We start from the raw sequence: 25,617 nt of genomic DNA on the forward strand, positions 1-25,617 counted from the left end.
AAGGGAAAATAACAATTAGTTTATGATTAATGATATTCATTATTATTCGATTATTTATTCCACAGTCAGTCATGGAGCAATTAGCAAGCTTGCATAACGTTAATCTGTATAATGTTAACATATTTCATGGAGGGAGCATTAGAAGCTAGCAAATAAAAAATAACGCTGGGAAAATCACAATTAGCTTATAAATAACGAGCTTCATTTATATTAATTTATTCTACTATTTATCTATTTTTCTAGTGGCAAACATGAAAGACGAAGTTGTGATGCTTCAGATTTAGTAACTATTTTTCCAGGTCATCATCACGTAACATTTACCAGTAAATAGACTGCAGTTTTTTTTTATTTATAGGTATAAAAAATTAAAACTTCGACACTAAATAATGCAGAAATTCCGTCTATTGCTAAGGCTTTGTGCGAAGAAGTTTGCTTCGCAAACACATGGTTCTCATTGTGTACCATCTTGGGTAAGTGACTTCTATAACCATGGCTGACCAAAATATTGCGAGTGATTTGTTGACGGAAACTGAAAGAATCCCGATTTGCATTTTTAAAGCATTCCTAGTTTAGCTTTTTTACATAGAACTGACGTTTGTATACATTCGTTTTCGCACGTCCCCGTTGGTGTTGTCTTTTTTCTCCTTGTATTATATCTTCTCGTTATTCCTCTACGATTCCTACTCTATATCTGCGCGTTCTTTCTCGGGCAGCTTGCAGCCGTGTTTCTTGTGAATCCATAGTTTGGGTTAGATTATTCCCTATAAACAAATATGAATCCTTAAGCGAGCAGACGATAAATAATTGCACTGTTGCTCATGCGTTAAGCAATTGTCACTGTAACTGCCTCCACTTTTCATTTCTCTCTATCTCCTTTTCTTTAACCTCACCACTAGAACATTACCCACTCCTAAATATTGCATCCTAAACATATCTCTTTCTCTTCCCCTTTCCCTTTTGCTAAATTTTTTACCACGTAATTAGAATTCCTTTCCCACCCCACCGCACGTCTCTCCCTCTCTCTCTCGCATCGTCTTTTTATCTACCTTTTCGCTGCTACCTTCAGCTGACCACATGATGCATTTGGTGTAAGTGTATTAATATCAACCACCTATCTTTCTCTTCTTTCTCCACTCCTCCTTCCCCCAACTCTCTCTCTCTCTCTCTTTCTTACACTTACTCTACCTCTCATTTACTCTACCTTCTCCTCTCTAACTAACTAAAGTATAATAGGAGATTGAACAAGCAGATTTTTATATAGATATATTACATCACGACAAGTTAGGGCTATAAACTAGTTTTCTGCTTGAAATAATAGTCGTTTTTATCTCTTTGGTTCTCGAATGCTTGTTTTTCTTCAGATTTCTCCATAAATTTGAATCTTCTTTTTTTCAAATATCACTTATTCATTTTGTTCTTTGATGGATCTTCAAGGTTGGATGATCTTCAAGGTTTGACCTTGCCAGCTTATAACTGTTCAAAATTTTACCTGAAGAGAGTGGATTTATGTAATCTGTAAATTCATCAATAAAGTTCTACCGAAACTGTTATAGTCAATTTTGAACTCTATTTGTGTTCTTTATATATGTGTGTGTGTGCGCGTCTGTGTGTCTTGAGTCTTTGTGTTTGTCTCCTATCACTGCTTGACAACTGGCGTTGGCATGTTTGCGTCCTTGTAAGATATTGTTTGTTCCTTCTCGAGTCACGTCTGGCTCATAAGGGCCGGTTTCCCGGTTTCCTTGACGTATAGGTTCCCCACCTGGACGAAACGCCTGTCCGTCGCAGGGGAGCTGCAAGATGCAGGAAGAAAGAGTGAGAGAAAGTTGTGGTGAAAGAGTCAGCAGAAGTTCGCCATTTCCTTCTGCCAGAGCCTCGTGGAGCTTAGGTGTCTCACTCATAAATGCACACATCACCCGGTCTGAGATTCGAACCCGCGATCTCTCGACCGCGAGTCCGCTGCTCTAACCACTAGTCCTTGTAACATAGCGGTTCGGTAAAAGCTGCAGTTAGTATAAGTATCAGACTTTAAGGACTTACTGGTATCGATTCGTTCGACTAAAATACTTCAAAACAGTGCCCCAGCATGGTCATAGTATAATGACTGAAATAAGTGAAAGATGAAATACATACAGATACATAAAAACACTAATTAAGTTCGGGCTTACATAATTTAATGTGTAGGATATGAAAATGATTTACGGTTCTACCATTTAACCGCCGACCAAATCTTTCATGTCACTTGATGAGACTGGGTTCAAAACAGCTCCGCAGCCAACTTACTTGTGACGTCACAAGATATTAATTGCACGATAAAATGCACTCTTCGTAATATGGTTATTATTAGGAACGAGTACTTGACATTAGAGGAATAAGTGGCAAAGATTATGATCATTGCAATATATCCGAGAGAGATGTGATGGATGCGGTACCTTTAAATATGGCGCTGCAATCGGTTTTGATTTATCTCAAACTCACAATGTACGAGTGCGACATAGACCCTAACACGCCTGGGAGGTCAGTAACAACAAATAAGAGCCAAATTAGATCGTAAATACCCGTCCAACCCATGCCAACATAGAAAGGGAACATAAAAGATCCTGATGCGGTTGTTAATCAGTGAAATCGGTAACTTATTGTTGCAATGTAAGATAGTTAAAATGTCTTAAAAGAATATAATCGATCAAACCAATTTTTGTTTACACTTGCTATTTATTATATCAATGAGGGACTGTCCTGGCGGAAATTGATGAAACTAAGTATTATAAAGTATTTAGTCAGTCCATCTACAACACAGTTTTTCAAATGGTGTAATAATAAACATAATTACCATGACAGCACCAATTGATAAATTGATTGGAATGCCACCAAACCTACATAGTACAACAATTAAACTATGACTGTTATAAATGCGAATTTAAGTTATCACTCAATACCATTATTGTTTACATTCTGAATCTGAAATTTTGTTGTTACATTCTACTGCATTTCTCGACTTTTTTTCTACGCATTTTTCAATGCATTTGCATTTGTGTTTGTAATCAAGTCTGTAATCAAAGTTGCGCCTTATTCAATAATACATTGTTAAGTAAAGATTTCCAAAATCTGAAATTTTCGGGTAAAGAAAGAAACTAAATTTCAATACGTACTGTGGTCGATTCGTTCGACTAAATTTATTCAAGTTGGTTCCCCAGCATTGCCGCAGTCTAATAACTGAAATAATTAAGAGATAAAAGATGAAATTATTTATTAGTATCTACAATCTGTTAACAAGGCACTGACTTATAGTTAACAATCAGCTTCTTTATAAACAGAATTAAAAAGACTTGAAAGACGTTTAATAAGCGAAGTGCACAAATATTTGTCATACATACATATACATATGAAAGGAAAGAGAGAAAGAGGGGGAAAGAGAAAGAAGAAAGGAATGAGTGTAACAGAAAGAGATTAAGAGAAACAGGGACAGAGAGACACAAACACAGAGAATGAGTTATTGAATGTATGTGTCTAGGCTTATATCTTTCCTATTCGTTGAACAATTACATTATGTAGCTTTCCTGATTCCATTTATGATATTACAAGTAAGATCTTTTCCCAGACGTATATTATATGAAGAGATTTATTGTCATGCGAATCCGTGCAGTTGAAATAATTAACACTTAATCCTAAACCTTTTGTATGTGTTTTATGGGATTAACTTCCTGGTAGTCTCAATGTCTGTTGCGAAAGATTTTACTTGCAGAAGATCCGCCCAGCTGATAGAGCTTGCTAAAATGTGGAACGGAATTGATAATGGCCTTTTTGGTGATTAATTAAATTTATGCTGGTATATTTTAAATCATAATTCTTAGATTACAACACACCTCTCTTCACTTTCACTATGGTTTCTTTTTAATTTTATATAATAAATGAAAAATATATACAGGCTATGTGCATTAATCTTAACTATACACGTAAATACATACATATATATATATATTATATATATATATAGTGTATACATGCATTACAAAATAGTCAATGCACACTTGTCGTCACCCTTATTAACGCCCGTTCATTCACAGGTGATACTACTCTTCATTTCTCCGTAAACCCTTGTACCGATTAGTCATACAAGCGCTTCCTAGATACTTTACACGAATCATACACTGAAAGAGACCTCGGAAGCATCCTCTATTGCAAGGGTTCTCGACCATTTTTTATCTATGGACCCCTTTGATTACTATTCTATTCTGGTGGACCCCCATAGTTATTCAATGTTTACAAACTTGTTTTATAGATATTTATTTCAAAATTCCTATTTTGTTTTTCAGACATTCACTTATGCAGGTTGAACTATGTAAAATGTCAGAGAAAGAAGCTGAACTTTTTCTTGCAACATATACCAACATATACATCTAAAGCAAAATGTTTTCAAGGATCCTTAAAAGACTATATTAGATCTTTAATTTATTATTTTGTTGCGTTCCCACCCCACAAAAACTTATATTGCCCCTCAAGAGCCATATAGACCCCGGTCGAGAACCACTGCTCTATTGAGTTCAAAGCAATCTTGTCTCCTTTAACTGCACAGAGTCAAAAGCACTAAACACTTTACGCAAACTAATACTGCTGCTCCTATACATTACATGCAAATAATGTGCTGCAACAATCCTCGTAGCCGCTACAAGGGTAAGCCATAACAATTACTTAAGAATTATCCCAGTGAATGTACATCGTCATCTAAAATTGCAACATCAAAACTTGCTGTTGATTTCAACGACAGAAAATATTTCAAACTCCAGCAACCAGTAACTCTCTACAAAATGCAAATGAGACCAACATCTGAATACTGCCCCCACATCTATGTGGATGCTGTAGCTATACACATAGACCATCTAGATTTCAATGACTAGAACGAACTCCAAATGGAAGAAAAGTTATTTTGATGTTGCATACGAGGTGAGAAATATTCCTATAACACCCTACAGATGATAAATATGTACATTTTTGTGAATGAAACTGACGTATGTCAGGTTGTTTTGATATATGATATTCATTATATAAAAGATTATGTATCATATAAGGTTGGTTGAAAAATCACTCAGTGATTCACATCTGTCAGTGATTAGTTTGCACCATAAAGTCATTGTGAATTATCGTTGAATAGTGAATGTTAAGAAGCAAGAATATTGGTTATTTAGACACACGCACACACACACACAAACATACACAAACATACGCAAGCACTCACACACGCACGTACACACACACACACACACTGAGGCACACACAAACACACATACACACTTTACGTTTCTGAATTTTTTTTACAAATGTATATTGCGATTCGAACACAGCATACAAACTCTAATGTGATGGTTATTGGGAAACTACGTCGAGCATAGGAGGGGAGTGTTTAACCGCTTTCTGAGCCCCAAACCCATGGTAACATGCCAAGTTCTCCAGCATACTTTCATGCATACATACATACATACATACATACATACATACATACATATAATTATGTGTATATATATCATACTTACAGATATGTATGTTTGCATGATATATATATATATATATGTGTGTGTGTATGTGTGTGTGTTGTGTGTAACCAGAGGATATATTATATTATGATGGAAAAAGCTACTTATTAATTAGGTATGTAACAGCTACTAAAAGAAAGCAATTATTAAAGAATTGACCGTCTGGATTTTTTTTATAAATTCATGTTCCCACAAATTTCATGTAATTTCAATTTTTGAAGATTGTTGAGTATTTGGACTACAAGTTTTCACAAATTTAAATATTCGTTGCATTCACTGTGGAGTAGATTTAATAAGCAATGATAATTCGTTGCATGTGAAATTTAAAAAGAATTATACGTAATTCCAAATAATATATATATATATATATATATATATATTATTATTGTGAATAGAAGATAATAATCTTGTTGTAGATTAATCAAAAGTTAACCGATACCTTAGTAGCAAAAATCACAGCAGTAAACAGCACGGTTGGAGGTACAACCATCTGGCGTTGCAACCGTGCGTTGGTGCGGATAATTGAAATTAAAACATATTGGTGAATTGAAGAAATGGAGCTGAACGCAGATTGAACAGAATCGTTTTATTTCATCTAACGTGTTTCGAAAGGCACAAATTACCAAAATCCGATTGAATAATGGGACCATATTGTGTCTTTCTCTCAGGAAGAAAAAAGGAAATCCGTTAGAGAAACAAAAACAGAACAGAGGCGGAGCAAAAACCAAATCGAACTATGCTCCTAAGAGCCCATGGCGAGTTTCGCCATGGGCTCTTAGGAGCATAGTCGATTTGGTTTTTGCTCCGCCTCTGTTCTGTTTTTGTTTCTCTAACGGATTCCTTTTTTCTTCCAAGAGAAAGACACAATATGGTCCCATTATCAATCGGATTTGGTAATTTGTGCCTTTCGAAACACGTGTAGAATGAAATAAAACGATTTCTGTTCAATCTGCGTCAGCTCCATTTCTTCAATTCACCAATAATGTTTTATATATATATATATATATATATATATATATATATATATATATATATTTATTGAATGAATGAATGCTATTAGACAAAATACCTTTGATATTTATTGTTTTGATGAAATGAAAAGTTTTTAATATACCGGTATAATTAAAAAAGTTAAGGAGTGATTTACTTGGTATGGCTGTTTGGGACGTTATAAGCTCTACAATAATAACTATGTGGTCGCTGCTATTTCTAGTACGCTAAAACTTGTAGTGTGTTTAAATTATAGATATATTACGACTACGATAAATTACTGAAAGATATCTAATAAGCAAGTGAGATTTTTTTTATTAATTGAAGTTTTCAGGAAATCTAATTTCGGAACTTCTTTTTATTATTGAATATTTCGAGTTCACAAATTTGAATATTCGGTACATGATAGTTTTAACGAGCATATATTTAAGCGATATTTTCATTTCATGTTTATTTTATTCATTGTTTGCAATGTTCTCTCCCTCCATCTGTATGTATCTCTCTCTCTCCTCTCTCTCTCTCACACACACACACACACACACACACACATACTGTCTCTTTAATATAAACACACGCACAATATCTGTGTAATATAAACTCACACACGCCAGATTTCACTGGCAGAAAACCGCCTGGAGGGCGGACTTTCTACTAGTATATTTAATAAATATAGGATTTAAATTTGAGTTCTTATTAGTTTCCTGTTGTGAAAGGACAGTGATTAGGAAAGCTTGTGTAGTGTGATGTGTGTTTCCAAGTGATTTACAGTCTCAAATATGCTACATTAATGGTTTTCATTTTAAAAAGATAGAGAAAATAGGCTGGTATTGGGAGAAAGCAATAGAAAAGACGCTTGTATTCACAAAAAATAATAGGAGAGAGGACAAGAAGGTGACAGAACAAAAAAATGGAATGAGAAAAGAATAAAGAATTACAAGTTACATTCCATTAGCCAGTTCGAATCAGAATTAATATTGATTGGTTAAGTTAATTCAACGGACAGATTTGTGAGCTTGCATGTTTAATCCGAAGGGAGCGGTGTTTTCCTGTTCAACAAGAAAAAATATGATAAGATGCTTTCATTTAATAATTGCAGATTTGTAATTTAATAGGTCAGTAATGTACTTAGATCTGAAAAGAATATGAGAAATTTCGGCTAAAAAATGCTTGCATATAGTTAAATTTAACATATCACATTCATTCGCACATCGAAATATGATATGCTACACAAGTTGTCTCGAGAGAAACGATTTTCCTTACAGCCAATATGGGTGCAAATACACCACTAAACATGTGTTTCTGCGCGGTTACACATCAACAACTGCATATGTCAAGCTTTCGTTCGTGGCCGCTAAGAGCTAGTCGTTCTTAATTAGAATGGTACCATTTGGCGAATGGCACCATTTGGCTAGGTGGTATTTACACCTATATTATCTATAAGGAGAATATCTATAAGGTTAACTATAAGGAGAATATCTTATCTTGTGCAGCATTTTATCTTTCCATGTTCGAATGTACAGACGGCTCTAATCAACATACGCACACACACACACATATACATATGTATATATGTGTGTGTTTGTGTATGTATATATGTATTTATATATATATGCATATATGTGTATATATACATGCGTATACACATTGGTAGATACATAAATACATATATAAGCTGTCTATCACGGAACAATAGTCGGATTACTACCTCCCACCTTGAAGGGTATGCTTTTGCCATCCAGGAACAGGAAATATCAACCTAATACCTGATGCACAAAAGGAATAGAGATGCAGGAAAAACACAACAGACCTGATATAATGATTTGGGGTAGGAAAGAGAAACTGTGCTCATTTGTGGAAATTACCTGCCCAGCAGATGTTAACATAAAGCTGAATATCAGTGAAATATAGAACACCTATGCTGAAATCTGCAGTTACTCTATCCGGATTACAAGTCCAGTTTTATACCTGTAATAAATGGGACACTGGAATATGTAACACACTGCCTAAATACCAATCTTGAGAAATTAGGCTTCTCAAAACCAGAGAGGAGAAAGCTAATTCGAAGACTACAGATCCACTGGAACTGTAAAATATTTCAAACAATAAAAAATCTGTAAAATTTTCCAGAAGTTTATCATTTAAATATATATGAGCATGTCTAGATATGCAACTATATGCATGAGGATACATACATAAAGCAAAACATACATATTTGCATATATCCATAGAAATAAAAATACCCTGTTGTTGATGTTGAAATTCCAATAAAGGAGCTTTGGATCTAGGTTAGAAACCGGCTCGTTCTCTGATGGCAAGACATCTTGAAATGAAACTGAACAATGACATATATATATATATATATATATATATATATATATATATATATATATATATATATATATACATACATTCATACATACATACATACATACATACATACATACATGCATGTATACATACATACATACGTACGTACATATGTACAAAGGCATCTTTAAATCTGATGGATCAGTTGCTACTGAGACAACCCACTCTTCAACGATCGAATTCTGTTTTGACAAAAATTTAATGCGCTTCTTTATATCAGCTAATGGCCGCGATTTGAAATCATTCCTTTACATCAAGTGGCTTTCAATTTGTAAAATATTTCAAACAATCAAAACGTGTAAATATTCTTTCCATTTCTGTTGGTGAATTTGTCGTTGCCCACCCCCATAATTTAGTTTGTGAATTTCTAGTTTGAAATGTAGAATTTTATTCGTTTCAAAGTCATGCAAATAATTACGTGTAACAATATAAATAAGACTTAGTTTTTCACAATGAATTATAAATGAGACATAATAATAAAAAAAAAAGAAAAACTGTACTATCGTAAAAAGCATACATATTTATAAATCTTGATCATTTTCATTCTATAATTGCTTTAATACAGCAGTTTGTTGTAATAAATGGGGTTTCTTAGGCATCTTCTCGAATACAAAGTAGAATTGTTGAACAAATAGACAAAATAATGAAATGTGATATACAGCAATGTAACACGCTACACTTTCGCACATAGTCTTTACTCTTTTACTTGTATCAGTCATTTGACTGTGGCCATGCTGGAGCACCACCTTTAGTCGAGCAAATCGACCCCAGGACTTATTCTTTGTAAGCCTAGTACTTATTCTATCGGTCTCTTTTGCCGAACCGCTAAGTTACGGGGATGTAAACACACCAGCATCGGTTGTCAAGCGATGTTGGGGGGCAAACACAAACACAAACAGATACACATACACACACACACACACACATACACACACACACACACACACACACACACACACACACACACATATATATATATATATATATGGAGAGAGAGAGAGAGATACGACGGGCTTCTTTCAGTTTCCGTCTACTAAATTCACTCACAAGGCTTTGGTCGGCCTGAGGCTATAGTAGAAGACACTTGCCCAAGGTGCCACGCAGTGGGACTGAACCCGGAACTATGTGGTTCGTAAGCAAGCTACTTACCACACAGTCACTCCTACGCCTACGACATAATACGAGTTTTCTTTTATCTTCGTAATACTTTTCATATTACATTATTGGTTGCAACTGTTATATAGGCCTGGGAGTATTGACAACAGTAGGATTTGCATTCAAATATTCGAAAGATTATACTAAGTAAAAAAAAAGGATCTTAACTGTTAATATATCTTCGAATACGTCGACCTTAAAACTTGAATTATGCTGATGATTTTTTTGTTTAAAGTCGGTCATAAATAATGCACGGAAGACGGCTTAGTACTTCAAATAGATTTCAGTACTTAGGTAATGCTCATTTTATTGACCCATACAGATGAAAATACACAACTTTGCGTTGCGAAAAATGAAATTTTTGGACAAAATGCTTATTTACCATGCTTTACTCTATCCAATTATTTATTGATTTGGCCATCAACCGCTCTTAAATTTATTTAAATAAGGAAGAAAAATGGTACCTCTACTTGATGGTTTTATTTACAAAACAAGAACACACAGTTAAATATTCTTTCAAATCATGTTGTATTATAAATGCTTAATATAGACTTAGATATACTATACTTGAAAAATGATAGTGTGGTCATAATTAGAACACTTTCTATTATATGCGATCCAATGACGCTAACTTGGGATTAAACATCAGCAATAACAACAATTTTAACAGTTTCCACTTTAGTATAAAAAAACTACATACTTTGAAGGTGACTTGACGACACAAATGAATCTTACACTTCACTAGTGTGTTCATCACTAAGGTGACCAAATCAGGTCGAAACACCGTGTCTCGCGACACCCCAGTATTTTTAATGTATAAGCCACTGATAAATTTCCTCTGAGACAAAATATTACAATTAATGCAGCCCGCGTTTGTTTACATACCAGCAACATTATACACAGAAATATATTTTACAGAAACTTCATCTTGCAGCCTCGGAAGGACTGGAAGCCGAAACGTGAACGATTTGAACTAAGCACAACAAAATATCCAAGTTATTTTATCCGACGCACTACTTATTCCAGTATGTGCCATTTGGTTACTTAAATCTAAAATAATTATTTTTCGTATATGTCTAAAGTCATAGATGTTGGACAAGGGCATCATCGAATAAATCTGCCACTAGTACACAACTGGTGTTTATTTCATCGACCCCCGGAAGGATGAAAGCAGGATCAACCTATCGGAATGCGAACTCCGAAGGTAAAGAGCCGAAGCTAACATGGTAAAGGTTTCCTTTAGATGTTATGACGTTTCTGCTTCTTTTGCCCCAAGAGTTAAATCTGAAATAACCCTTTCTACTATAGGCACAAGGCCTAAAAATTTGGGGTCTAGTCAATTATATTGACCTCAGAGTTTTGGCGTAAGGCGGCGAGCTGGCAGAATCGTTAGCGCGCCGGGCGAAATGCGTAGCTGTATTTCGTCTGCCGTTACGTTCTGAGTTCAAATTCCGCCGAGGTCGACTTTGCCTTTCATCCTTTCGGGGTCGATAAATTAAGTACTAGTTACTCACTGGGGTCGATGTAATCGACTTAATACCTATGTCTGTCCTGGTTTGTCCCCTCTATGTTTAGCCCCTTGTGGGTAATAAAGAAATAGGTACTTAATTTAAAAGATGAAAAGCAAAGCCGACCTCGGCGGAATTTGAACTCAGAACATAAAGACAGACGAAGTGCCGCTACGGCAGGCTAACGATTATCTGAAATAATATAATAAGTTTATATTTAATACAACACACTCTGCTAACTGGGAGTAAAGTAATTATAACAGTCAGTGATGTATATATGTTCACTAGTTATTTATTTATTTATCAATAGTTTGGTTAAACGTTGATTAAGAATTAAATATCGTATTACTTGATTGTAATGAAATTTTGACACACTACCGCTTTTAAGATATAAACATTTATATTTTTAACATCAGTTGATTTTGCTTATTGACTAACAAGACAAATAACATCTAAATGGCCACTGCAAAATATTGTGAACGAATTTTGATCGACTGTGTTCAATGCTGTTTTTCTAATTTACGAAATTATTTTGTTCATGTATGTATGTTGGAACGGGGTTATACTCTGTACATAAATGCATTATATGTAGCTAGAAAGTTAATACATACTTTAACGTTCTGTGAAACATACGTATATGTGTATGGACGTATGAGCGTTTGTTATCTACAAATTTGTGTTAGAATATATAAATATATATATATGTGTGTATATACATACATAAATATATACATACATATATATATATATACATATATATATATGTATATATATATATATATATATACATACATATCTACATATATATATATATACACATACATATATATACATATATACACATACATATATATACATATATACATATATATACATACATATACATATACATACATACATACATACATACATATATACATATATATATATATATATATATATATATATATATATATGCATTACACCTGTATTAGAACCCTGGTTGGGACGTTCCAGGGTTTCGTAGTGTGTAACCACCACTTACAAACTTTTGTTCCCACTTCTAACCAATCAGTATCTCCCAGATATGGTTTGTTTAGCATGATATGAAAGAAACTTTACTGCATTGTGAATGTCTTCGGAAAGACAAAAAAAAAATACATAGGGAAGTAAATGTCAACAGCATTTGATTTGAACGGCAGTTTTTCCTAGCGGTGTCATATGAAATTCTCATCCATAATTATGACCCTAGTATCGATCTATTGCATTTCTATCTGTTTTAGGGTTAGGGTTAGTTAGGGTTAGGGTTAGGGATAGGGGTAGGAAGAAGGGTATCTTTTTTTCTTCACAAATGTAAATAAACCCAATCTGTTTCTTAAACGTGGGACATATTCATACGGCACAGAATGTTTTTTACCTCAATAGAGGTAATTGACTGGTTGAAATTGCAGAAATTGAAGAAAAAAAAACAACAAATATGTTACAAACTATAGAATTTTCTCAATAAAGCCAAGAGGAAAAGATGTTTTATAAACACATTCGATTGGTATACGAAGTTTAATACTTTTTAGTTACCTAGAAATTATGTTAAAAACTGCCGTTCAAACCGAAAAGATCCCCCTCTTTGACATTCTTCTAGCAAGTTCGGGGCAGATGGTGTTCTTCAGTCCTCAAACACAATTTACCTGGGAGAAGGCCAGTCCAATGTAAAACCTACAGCCTACTGGACACGTTAGCCGCCTCAGCCCTCTGAGCCACTGTGGTCGGACATCCAATTCTAAAATGAGGGACTAGATTGGGCAGACTAACACTCATTTTATAACTACTGAGTACGGGCAGGACGAGAAGCTCTGCAAGGATCGGTTTAGCTAGCCACTTGAGTGTGAGCCGCTCTTTTTCAGGATCTTTGGACACAAAAAACTGCCATCATAAAGATATATATATATATACGCCATTTGGTCTCAACTCTCCCCCCCTCCTCATCTAACCTCACCCCCTTCCTCACCTATCCTTTCTCCCCCCGACCCCTACTTCTTCAGTCCTTCATCCTTTCACCCCTACTCCCCTTCCCTTCTTCCCTCTTTCTCCCTCCCTCTTCCCCTTCCCTCTGCTCCCTCACTCCCTCTCTCCCCCTTCTCTCTCCCCCTCTCCCTCTTTCCTCCTTCATCCCCCTCATCCCCTTCCTTCTCCCCCATCCTCTCCTCTCCCCCCTTCTCCTCCCCCTCTTCTTCCCCTCCCCTTCTCCCCCCCTCTTCTCCCCCTCCCCCTCTTCTCCTCACTACACCACATGACTTTACACATCACATCACATATGATGTGCCATACTAATACACACACCAACTAATACATACTAATACGTACTAATACATACTAGTACATGCTAATACTTACACCAACCCTATACATACACACGTCCAGACCCCGCATACGCACTTATACTCTCTCACACACACACACACACACCTATACATACCAATACGTACTAATACATACTAATACATACTAATACATACACCAACCCCATACATACGCACGTCCAGACCAATCTTACGCACTAATACTCTCTCATACACACACACACACACACCCTTATACATACTAATACATACACCAACCCTATACATACACACATCCAGACCCCTCCCACGCACTTTTAGCTGGTCCCTCAACCCTTTTATCAACCCTATTATCTCCCCTTATTTCGCTCTCGCGTCTCATGTTTGATCTTTGACCTCTGGCCGAAATCAGATCGCCATGTTGATTCGTTAGCTACTGCACGCATTTTTTTTCTCTCCTTCTTTCTGTGTTTTTCTCTCTCTGTGTATCTTTCTGTTGAAGAGCGTAGGCTCGAAACGTTAAAGACTTGTTTTATTTACATTTCCTGAGCGCCATACTAATACAATTGTTCGTTGTTTTCCACCTGCCTTCGTCTTTTGTTTATTTTCATAAAGCTTCCCGTTATATATTATATATATATATATATATATATATATATACATATATATATATATTACCCGAAGCTAATTCTCTGTTGCGTTGATATATTAAATTACCTGTGAAGCGAAATATTTTCCTACTAATGTACACTCAGCTGAAAATAACTTAATATAACGTTGAAAATAATTAAATCAGATGCAGAAAAGTATCAATTCCGATCCAGGTTTATTTGAATTTAGAACCTCGGGACATAAATACTGAAATAGAAATATCATTTTCCATTTATATATTTTGTTGTCCATATGCGATTTTATTTCCCAATCCTCAAATATTGATTTTTGGTATAAGAGCATAGATGCAGTTCCTTACCGGATATGTAACGGTGCGTCTTCTGTTCCCAATAGCGTATAATGGCTAATTAACTACAATAAAAAATCGTAACATACGGACTCACGGAGACGTTATCCTGTACAACAGGTTTCCTTATTAAAATTCTGTGTCTTTTCTTTATTAACTTTTATGTAATACATTTAGAATAAATTAAACCCAGTGTAAAGAACAATCATGCTTCGTAGTTATGGTAAAATGCCTCAAGCGCATTTATCAAACTTTAACATGGATTGTCTTATAATGATTGTCTAGTTGTTACTGTATTATGTACTGCATTGAAACCACAGCTTTTCAGGTATTTCGTTACAAATTGAGGTTATCAACTGGTATCATTTTCATTTTAAGTGAAATTAGCAATATACGCTATTGTATTTAAAATTACTTGAAATAAAATAAGAAAAAATAAGAAAATATATACAGAACCATTTATGTTGATATCTTTAATTGTTGCCATGTAACAATCGGGAAAGCAAATAAGGTGCCAGTTACAGTTAGAGGTTTTTTGTTCCAAATTTACTGCCAGTAGCAAAATTTCATAACACACTTCGCCTAGTAGTAGTAGTATTAGTAGTAGTAGTAGTAGTAGTAGTAGTAGTAGTAAAGGCAGTAGTAGTAGAAGTAGTAGTAGTAGTAGTAGTAGTAGTAGTAGTAGTAGTAGTAGTAGTAGAAGCAGCAGCAGCAGAGATAGCAGTAGTAGTCAAGCATAGATCAGCGAACGCCTACTGTACAGATGGCGGAAAATGACCTAGACCGTCGCAACTGTTTCCTTTTTCAGGTAGTAGTACATTTTTCAAGATGACAAAATTTGGTTTGAAGTGTATGGCTCCTACTTCTAGCCTTTTAAGCGGCTACACAGAGCCTTTTTTTTTTCCTATTTCCCGTACAGTACATTGCATGTATGTGTTGGTACATTACTGTAAACCGTAGAAATACTTTTTGTTCTACGTGCGCTACGATGCAAAAATTTTCTTACAGAACAAGACATTGATGATAACACTGATATAGCTTTTGTATTTAAGCAATAGTTTTGTATTTGTTTTGTAAGGTTCTTGATGTAAAATCCTGTGTTGCATCTGAAAATGTATTGTGGGTGGTGGGGTGGGGGCATACCACCAATGAAAGTACCCGATCTCTGAGACGAACAGTTATGAGGAGAAAGAGGTACTTGACAGAGACGTCGTCATTGATAATGTCACTAACTGTAACGAATGTATTTTGACAGATAGATAATTAATAAATTCAACAACTGATTAATTGTCTATTTGACTGATATTTAGAAATAAGTAGAACATATTCAATGCGTGTACTTTCATTGGCAGAATTACCTCCAACAACACACCTGCACAGTAGATTTTGTCCTTTCTTATTCAATATGGATAAATTTAAAATGTTGTTTTATGAATGTTATGTGATATCATTTAATATTTACCTGTTAATTTTGACTACAGGCGAGTGAAATGTATCCATATCGAATTAACGGTTCTATATTTGTTTTTCTTTTAGGTTGGCCATTTGGAGCTATTCTGTGCAAAGCCACACCCTATTTGCAAGGGGTCTCAGTATGTGCATCAGTCAATACATTAGCAGCCATCGCCATTGACAGGTAATAAACTTATTTTTAAATCTTTGTAAATATTAAAGAAATAATATTTCTTTAAAATGTTTATTTCTCCATAAACAAATCGTGGTTATATTTGGAGTAAAGGATTACGTTGAATGGCTGTATTCATATCCAACTCTTTTTATTTTTCATACCAATGGTGACGTGTTTGGCAGATTCGTTAGCACACCGGATAAAATGCTGAAAGGCATTTCGTCCGTCTTTACGGTCTGATTTCCAATTCCGACAGAAGGTGACTTTGCTTTTCAGCCCCTCGGACACTGGGGTCGATGTAATCGACTAGCCCCTCCCCACAAAATTTCAGGCCTTGTGCCTATAGCTCAAAGAAGTATTTTCCATGCGTAATACAGATGGATGACAAATATGTTAGATCGTCGAATAAATGCTTTTCGGTATTCTGATTCTTTACATTCTGAGTTCGAATCCTACCGAAGTCAATTTTAACTGTTATTTATTTTATCGACTGCTAAAGGATGAAAGGCAAAGTCGATCTCAGCGGTATTTGAACTGAAAACGTAAAAAAGCAGAGATATAACGCTAAGTATTTCATCCTCCGTGCTAGCCGCATTGCCAGCCCGCCGCCTCCAAATTAAGCTAAAATAATAGAAACGCATTGTTAAAAGGAAATTTTACTATTTAATAGTCCATCTTTGGCATCAATCAGTTTTAATACGCCGAGCAACTGACTTGTGCATGTTCTGGGGATTGAACCTTTCTCAAATAAAGCCTGCATTAGCTCTTTCAGCGATGATGGAGAGGGAAAGCAGCTCCCCAATGCTGTTCCAAAACACCGTAAAATATTCAATTAGGTTGATATACAGTGATTGTGAAAGCAACCCTAGTGGTCTGCCTCACTTTTGTACAATTCCAGTTTGGAATATCATTAGCTCTCTGAATCGGCACATTTGGGTTCTGAAGAAACAATATTTGAACCATAAGATGAATATGATCAGCCGAAATACTCACATTGCCCTGTAGAAATACTCACATTACCATGTAGAACAACTAAGGAGCCAAAATCACGCCTGTCGACAATCTCCATGCTTCGCGGAAAGGGCCAAACACTAAAGATCGCAGGGTTTGAGGTCTACCATTAAACATAAACTCCTCCTGAAGTTAAGAGGGTGAACGAGGACTCATCAGAGAATGTGAAATTGTTTCTTAGAGCCATTGATCACTTCTCAGAGTTAAAACCGCATTTTGTTCTTGCTATCAATATTGACGGGGAACAAGAAAGTTTTAACAGATGCCGCTCTCCCATGGTAGCCAGCTATATGGAGCTCAAGACGAACAGTTTTCAAACACAATACGGTTCTCTATACTGCAGAACTTATCTATAAGCTTTACCTTCCATCCAGAAGCATGCCAGTCGGGACTGATTTTATCTTGGTTTTCGAACGCGAAAATAATTTTTAGATGCAGCAGCTCTGAGACATAAAACAATTCAGTTTTAGTGAATGAAGCTCGAATCATCCACACTTAAACAATTTGTCCTCTTTGGAAGTCAGATAGGTCACTCTTTTTAACGTAATTAGATATAAAAATTTGCGAAAAAAAAAAAAGAGAAAAGCGGCGGCCTAAATCATGAGCAACAAGGGATACATAATGTATATTAACACTTACATGCAGACTAAAACAATTTTCAATGTGGCATATTGCCAACAGAAAAAGTAGCACAACGAAAAGTGCCGTTTCCATTAATGTTTATATAAATACAGTGTGTGTGTGTGTGTGTGTCTGTGTGTACCTAAAAATACATACATATGCATGTAAATGTAAAGTAAGACTCAGTCATTCGACGTGTAATTCATAAATTAATCAACAAAAACTATTATAAATACTTCAACATTCTGACTTATTCTTGTGTAGATTTGGGACGCTAATTCCAAACACACTGGCAGCTGTTTCTGTATTAAAAAATACCATTACTTTTTGCTTTATCAACACTAGTTTGGGAAAAGCAGAACATCATTCTACATGAGCTCTGAGATTATTGTTTTTGTCTTAGAAATGGAATCTTTATGACTTCAGAACCTAGCAACGTCTTCACCGTATCAACTCGAATTTTGTAACTATCCACTAATCGTATACCAAAACAACAATATTAATGTTACTAATAGATTATTTGCTATAAACATAAAACGATGCTACATTTGGTACATAAGCGCCTTCTTTTATAAAATTTTCTATGGCGAGAGGAGTCCCACGAAATATTCCAACGTAATGTATTTGTATATGTGTATTTCACCTTTTGAAATATTTCATTTCCTTTGTTTTACACTCTGGTTAAATTTTACACCTTGCTTTTCGCTTTAATCGCTAGAAAGCAACCTAAGCAACTATGGACCACAAGGGACCTTAATTTTCGCGTTACAGCCTACCTTGTAATATTCTCTGCTAATTCAGAGCATATATGAAATGAAAATCATTCTTAAGCTTTTTTTTTAATGGGAGCTGTAAAATCCTCTACCTAAGTTTTTTCCGTGCTAAGACCAGTGAATTTTCTGCGTAAGGAACCACGGCAAATATATACTTGTTCAATGCCTTTAGTCTAAGATTTGATGCGAAATAAACCAATTTTAATAGCATCGTTAACATTTCATGTATAATGTCAGATAATTCATAAATTAGAAGTGTGATGCTATTTTTGCAATCAGCAGCCTAAATATACAACACGAATTAATTTAATTTCTATTGCACTAAACTGTAATGTGCAATGGGGGTCCTTAAGTCCCTAATATCACCACACAAACAGTATTTCCAAGATAGAGCTGACTGAAGAAATTTAGAATCAGTACCCCAAACAAAATCTAGAATAGGTTTAACTTCTACGGCACTAAAATATGTACGGTTCCCTGACATTTTAATTAACCACTTTTGAACAGTGATTATTAATAACAGAAGTGTATTGGAAATCAATATCTAAAACATGGTAGTAAGAAATATCTTATGCATGGGTTCAGCGATCTTAAATATATCCCAGATATAAGCCAACAAAATTTTGTTTCCAAGAGTAATTATATAATTATTAAAGGTTATTTAACATATATTAGCAGACGTTAGTTACATTTCATTTCAATGAATATAAAACAAATTACAAACTCACTTGTAACTCATTAAAGAAGCCATGACTAAGATATATTAAACTGTAGTTATATTACGTTTTAGCAAGAATTAGTGAGAATAAGATAACATTATATGCAAACCCAAATCGTAACTGGTTCAATTAGAGTTTCACTTCATTTCCGGCAAAACGTTGTTTTCTCATTCCATTAAGACCGTAATACTTTGGTGCTTAATTGAAACAGTTTTATACCTCAGATAGTAATACAATACAAACATAGCTTTTGAAACGTGCTAAGAATTTTGAAAACAATTTTTGTAAATTTAGCAGCAATTTTAACTGTAAAAAGTTAGAAAGTCATTTTTTCTCTCCCTTATAAATATGGAAGATGATATAATTAAAATTCGTGTAAAAATAAAACATATGTTTCATGTTTCATAGTGTTGTATTTGTGGAAAATTATTTTGAGAACTTTATTCACTATGTCTACTTAACTTAGGGGAGACCGAATATTTTAAGGTCAATTACAATTCACAACTTGCTTATCGTATAGATTTGTCAGGAGCTTCTCTTAGACATGAAAACTACTAGCTTGGTAGTCAAAGACCATCAAACGACAAGAAGTAAGAGAAAGTTGAATCCAAAGTTGCTGGTGTGTTTACGTCCCCGTCACTTAGCGGTTTGGCAAAAGAGACCGATAGAATAAGTACTGGGCTTACAAAGAATAAGTCCCGGGGTCGATTTGCTCGACTAAGGGGGGTTCTCCAGCATGGCCGCAGTCAAATGACTAAAACAAGTAAAAGAGTAAAAGAGTAGAGAGAGAGAGTATTTTTCGTCACGGACGAGTAAATTTAGGAAAATGGGCCTTGCAAGCCTACCAAATAAATGGAAAAGCATTGTAGAAGATGAAGGAGCGTATATTTTATATTAAAAAATAACTTTATGTTCATTTTGAAAAAATTCGCATTATCTCTGGAATGACACGCAAAGACACACACATACACACATACGTTTTTTATACAGTTCTACATTTAAGAGATGAGGAATTATGTACATTATTTACATAATTTACATTTGACGGATAGTAGCTCGCGCTCTTAACCACTACGCCATGTGCCCAGGGCATATGGCATAGTGGTTAAAAGCACGGGCTACCAACCACAAGATTCCGGTTTCGATTCCAGGCAGTTACCTGAATAATAATAATAATAATAATAATAATAATAATAATAATAATAATAATAATAATAATAATAATAGGGGACGGAATAAGGCATTCAGTGATGAAGGAAAGGATCAGGAGAGAATGTTATCGCAGAGTAAGAGCAATACTCAAGACAGCTGAATGCGAGAAACAGGATCGAAGCGATCAATGCTTTAGCCATACCAGTCGTGACTTACAGTTTCAATATCGTTAACTGGTCAATTACTGAAATATGTAATCTTGACAGAAAAATACGAAAACTGTTGACAATGCATAGAATGCACCACCCTAAGGCAGATACAGAACGACTTTATCTGCCAAGAAAAGAGGGAGGCCGTGGCCTTTTACAACTGGCAATAACAATGAAGATTGCTACAATTGGCCTAGCTTAAAACTTGTCTCAAAACATGAAAACAAGAAAGCATCATACTCAGTAACAAAACAGGCAAAGGAATATCTAAGTGAATTCCAAATAAAAACTGGTGGGAACACAAACCACCTCCAGTGCTTGAAAACGACCACATCTCACCCCTCTGGAACTTCACCATTCAAACTACAGAAAGATAGATGCAACTAGGCCGGACATCATATTGAAAGACTTCAGACAAAGAATATGCCTCCTCATTGATATGACTGTCCCAATCGATATAAACTTATCTGTCAAGACCTGCCAAAATCTGAGCAAATATAAAGATCTTGAAATAGAAATCAGCAAAATGTGGAACCTGAAGACTAAAACAATACCTGTTGTCATAGGTGCCCTGGGAATGATAGCAAAAGGGGCTGATTGCTACCTAACTCAGATACCAGGAAACCCCAAAATGGCAGAAATTCAAAAGATAGTGCTCATAGGAACTGCTCATATCCTACGCAAAATACTTTCTATGTAATCTCAAGGAAAATGTAGGATTACATACACTACACCACCCGTCTCAGTGCTTCCTGTTCTCCCTATTTTATCTTCCCGAGACCGATTCGCAATTATCGGACGTTCTTTTCAGAGGTGAAACATACCTGAACCCTCAGCAATTGTCACTCTACTAAGCTCAACGGAAACTCACAATGGCGTAACCCTTATCCATCTTGGAAGGTGCTAATGCTCCATAAACAGACAACTTTGACTGCATCCAGAAAAAGGGCAACATGAATTATATAAACTCACTCACAACAAACTGTATTCTTTGGCTCACGAGTTAACTATCTTTCCTCACACTGTCTCTCTCTCTCTCTCTCTCTCTCTCTCTCTCTCTCTCTCTCTCCCTCAATAAGCTGGATAGTCTCACGCTATCTCGCCTCAGACACTCTTGACACACTCACTTTTCTCCCTTGTTATAGACAGCAAACCCAGACCCCGTATCAATGCTCAATCCCACTTCTTTCTTACTAGAACGTCGACAGTAGACAATTCCTCCCTTTTCATATATGTCCTTTAAGTGCCGTCGTGAAAAATATTTCAAGAGACACATTAATAACAACAAACTCATCAGTCTAAGAAGGTCAGCGAAGTCCTTATACATTGTCTCTTCTTCGAGAGCCAGCAAGTAGCAAAATATCAAAAGCCCAGGAATGGGTATAATGAAGAAACTCACTTTGCAACCCCATGTCGTTTGGGATTCAGTCCCACTGTGCCGCAACATTGACAAATGTCTTCTGCTATAACCCTGGGCCGACCAATGCCTTATAAGTCAATTTGGAAGCCTGTCTTATGTACGTAAATATGCAAGTATGATTGTCTTTGTATTCGAATTTGTCCCCATACTGCTTGACAGATGGCGCTGGTTTGTTTATATCCCCGTGACGAAATGTTTCGACGGAAAAGCCTTATAGAATAAGCACCAACGTTAAAAATTAAGTATTAGGATCGATTTTCAATATATTACTACATTCAAAGGCGATGGGGTGGCAAAATCGTTACGCGAAATGCTTAGCGGCGTTTCGGCCGCCTTCACGTTCTGAGTTCAAATTCCGCTGAGGTATACTTTGTCTCTCATTCTATCGGGGTCGATAAAATAAGTACCAGTAGAGTACTGAGGCCGATGTAATCGACGTGCCCCACTCCACCGATATTGCTGGCCTTGTGCTAAAATGTGAAATCTATATATTACTACGTATTCATTACAAAGTATCTGACGTATTTTGATGTATTCATTACAAAGTATTTGATATCAAAGATTTCCTCTGCCGTGCGAGAGTCAAAACAATGATAACTAGTATCAGTAGGCTTAAACCATCATATTCTTAACACCATCTCCTGGCCTTTGTTTGATTGTGCTGCCATTATTTGGGTCAGCTTGTAGTTTGTAGGTAACTTGATCCTTTCCTACAATCAATAGGAAAGAATCAAGTTGTTTTTACAAGGAGTATCAATGGCTCTGTCATTTCGCAGCCGACTTGGCGATAGAAAAATCTAAGTGTTTTTCAATTACAATGCTGTCCATCTCTTTATATGCTATAAAGTGTGCTGCTAATAGCAAGTTCAACAGTTACGTGATTACACTCCTTTTTAAATTGTCAAAGCTGTCTACCTCATTTAACAGACAAATAGATATTCTATAGTTGTCTTAATACTGATTGTACACGCTGCTCTATTAATTAAGAAACGTTACTTGTTATTGACTTACTTAGCCGTTCCGACATTCAATTTCCTAATTTTTTTTTTAATCCATTTGCTGAATGTTTTCAATTTCTCCCTTTTTTTCCTTAAAACCAGTTCGTTTCAATTAAATCTTTCTACACGTTATTTTTTTTTTTTTTGGCAATGTTTACATTCCTTGGTTAATTAATTCTATCTACGCACATATTTACTCATAAAACTGACAAACATTCAACCATGCTCACGTGCGTATATTCCTGCAAAACACGCATATATCGACAATCGCATTCAAAGGTATATGTATGCGAGTGCGTGTAAAAATATATGCGCGTGCACGTGTATGTGCGTATGTATATGTGGGCGATTATACGGATATGTGCGTTTCAGTATTTGTACTTCTGTTTACATCGGTCAAAAGTTCGGTGCGGTTCATGGTGTTCTGCTTTATGACACGTAACGTGATGCTAGACAAACAGGAAACTATATATATATATATATAGATATATATATATATATATATAAACAGAAACTATATATATATGTGTGTGTGTGTGTGTATGTGTGTGTGTGTGTGTGAAGGTGCATGGATCAGTGGTTAGAACGTTGAGCTTACAATCGTGAGGTTGTAAGCTCGAATCTCGGACCGGGCTGCGTGTTGTGTTCTTGAGCAAGATACTTTATTTCACGTTGCTCCAGTCCTCTCAGCTGTAGAAATGAGTTGCGACGTCACAGGTGCCAAGCTGAATCAGCCTTTCCCTTTCCCTTGGATAACACTAGTGGCGTGGAGAGGGGAAGCCGGAATGCATGGACGACTGCTGGTCTTCCATAAAAAAACCTTGCCCTGACTTGTACTTGGGAGAGTAACTTTCTAGGTGAAATCCCATGGTGTGTGCCGTGACCCAAGGGGTCTCAGAATATATATATATAGTAAATAAAAAAAGAAGATGAGCAAGCACAAAAAAACAACAACGCGAGGACGTGGTACATGTAAAGTATTAGTAGACGCTCAGGTAAGGAAAAAAAGATGGTTTAAAGATTCGAGCAACGCTATTCTTCAGAAACAAAGGGAAGTCCAGTAGAATGGAAGACGGAAGAAGAAAATCGCCAATGATTCACAAGGCCGAGGGTGTCTTGGCATCACTCAGCAAGACTTTTGTTAGCCATCTATTTAAAGCTGTATACAGCTATGGTACGACAACACTTGGAATTCGCATCATCAGTTTGGAACCCCTATCCTGCTCAGAACATTGACCTCCTGGAATCTGTTCAGAGACGCGCAACCAAACGCATACCCTCCATCAGACACCTACCATACTCTGAGCGCCTTGTTTCCCTGGGCATGGATTCACTGAAGCTCCGGCGTCTGGCGATGGACTTGGTAAACACCCACAAAGTTATCAACCACCTCACCAACAACAACACTGAACACCTTTTTGATCTACATGTGTCCAACACACGTGGACATGCCTACAAAGTCAGAAAACAGCACAGCTCCCATGACTTTCGGAGACATTTTTTCACGCTCAGAGTTGCTGAAGCATGGAACAACCTGCCTGCGTCAGTTGTTGACTGCCATGACACTGCATCCTTTAAGGCCCTCATGCTTTCCGAAATCCGCCGAAACTACACCTGATTGTCCCTTTCCATACTCATACACATATGTGTATGTCATGACTCATGCACTGTTCTTTTCCTGACGCTTGTACATTACCCTATGTTCTATACATACACTTTAGATGAGTTGTAGTGCACCTGAACACTGTACACAATGTTTTTTTTATTATTATATTATTATATGTGGTTACATTTTGAAATGACCGGAAGGGAATAGGTGAAAAAAAGACAGGAGAGTGTAAGAGAAGGAGCTAGGTGTGTGTATGTGTGGGTATGTACGAGCGGGGAGACTGTGTGTGTAATAGCACGTGTGTGTGTGTGTATGTGTATGTATGTGTTATATGTGTGGTGTGAGTGTGGTTTTGGCTGTTTATATGTATATGTGTGAGTGAACTGTGTGTCGCTTAATGTTGTAGGAAGATTTCAGCAGCATGGAAACAGAAGTGGCGGTCTTTTGTGTAGTTTGGTGTCTCTTCACACGTACATAGAGGAATGGTCAGTAGAAAGGTGTTTGAAGTATGTGTGTGTGTCTGTATATATGTGTGTGCGTGAACGTATATGTTGTGTGGGTGTTTTGTATGTAGTGTGCGCATGCGTCTGTGTGTGTGTATGTTTGTACGAAGGGGTTGTATATGTGCGTTCCTGTGTGCATGCGTGCGTGTGTGTTTTT

At 36.1% G+C, this 25,617-nt stretch overlaps 1 protein-coding gene across 4 annotated transcripts in view; it reads left to right on the plus strand.

The window, feature by feature from the left end:
• The window catches only part of LOC115224729 (neuropeptide SIFamide receptor-like), a 326,618-nt gene that overhangs the window by 283,039 nt on the left and 17,962 nt on the right, over positions 1-25,617 (plus strand). For all 4 annotated transcript variants that reach the window (XM_036513539.1, XM_036513535.1, XM_036513526.1 and 1 more), the window contains one exon: positions 16,355-16,454. In XM_036513539.1, the coding sequence (XP_036369432.1) occupies positions 16,355-16,454 (100 nt within the window). The remainder of the gene's footprint in view (positions 1-16,354; positions 16,455-25,617) is intronic.

This window comes from Octopus sinensis, linkage group LG2 (assembly GCF_006345805.1).
Source record: "Octopus sinensis linkage group LG2, ASM634580v1, whole genome shotgun sequence".
Lineage (NCBI taxonomy): Eukaryota > Metazoa > Mollusca > Cephalopoda > Octopoda > Octopodidae > Octopus > Octopus sinensis.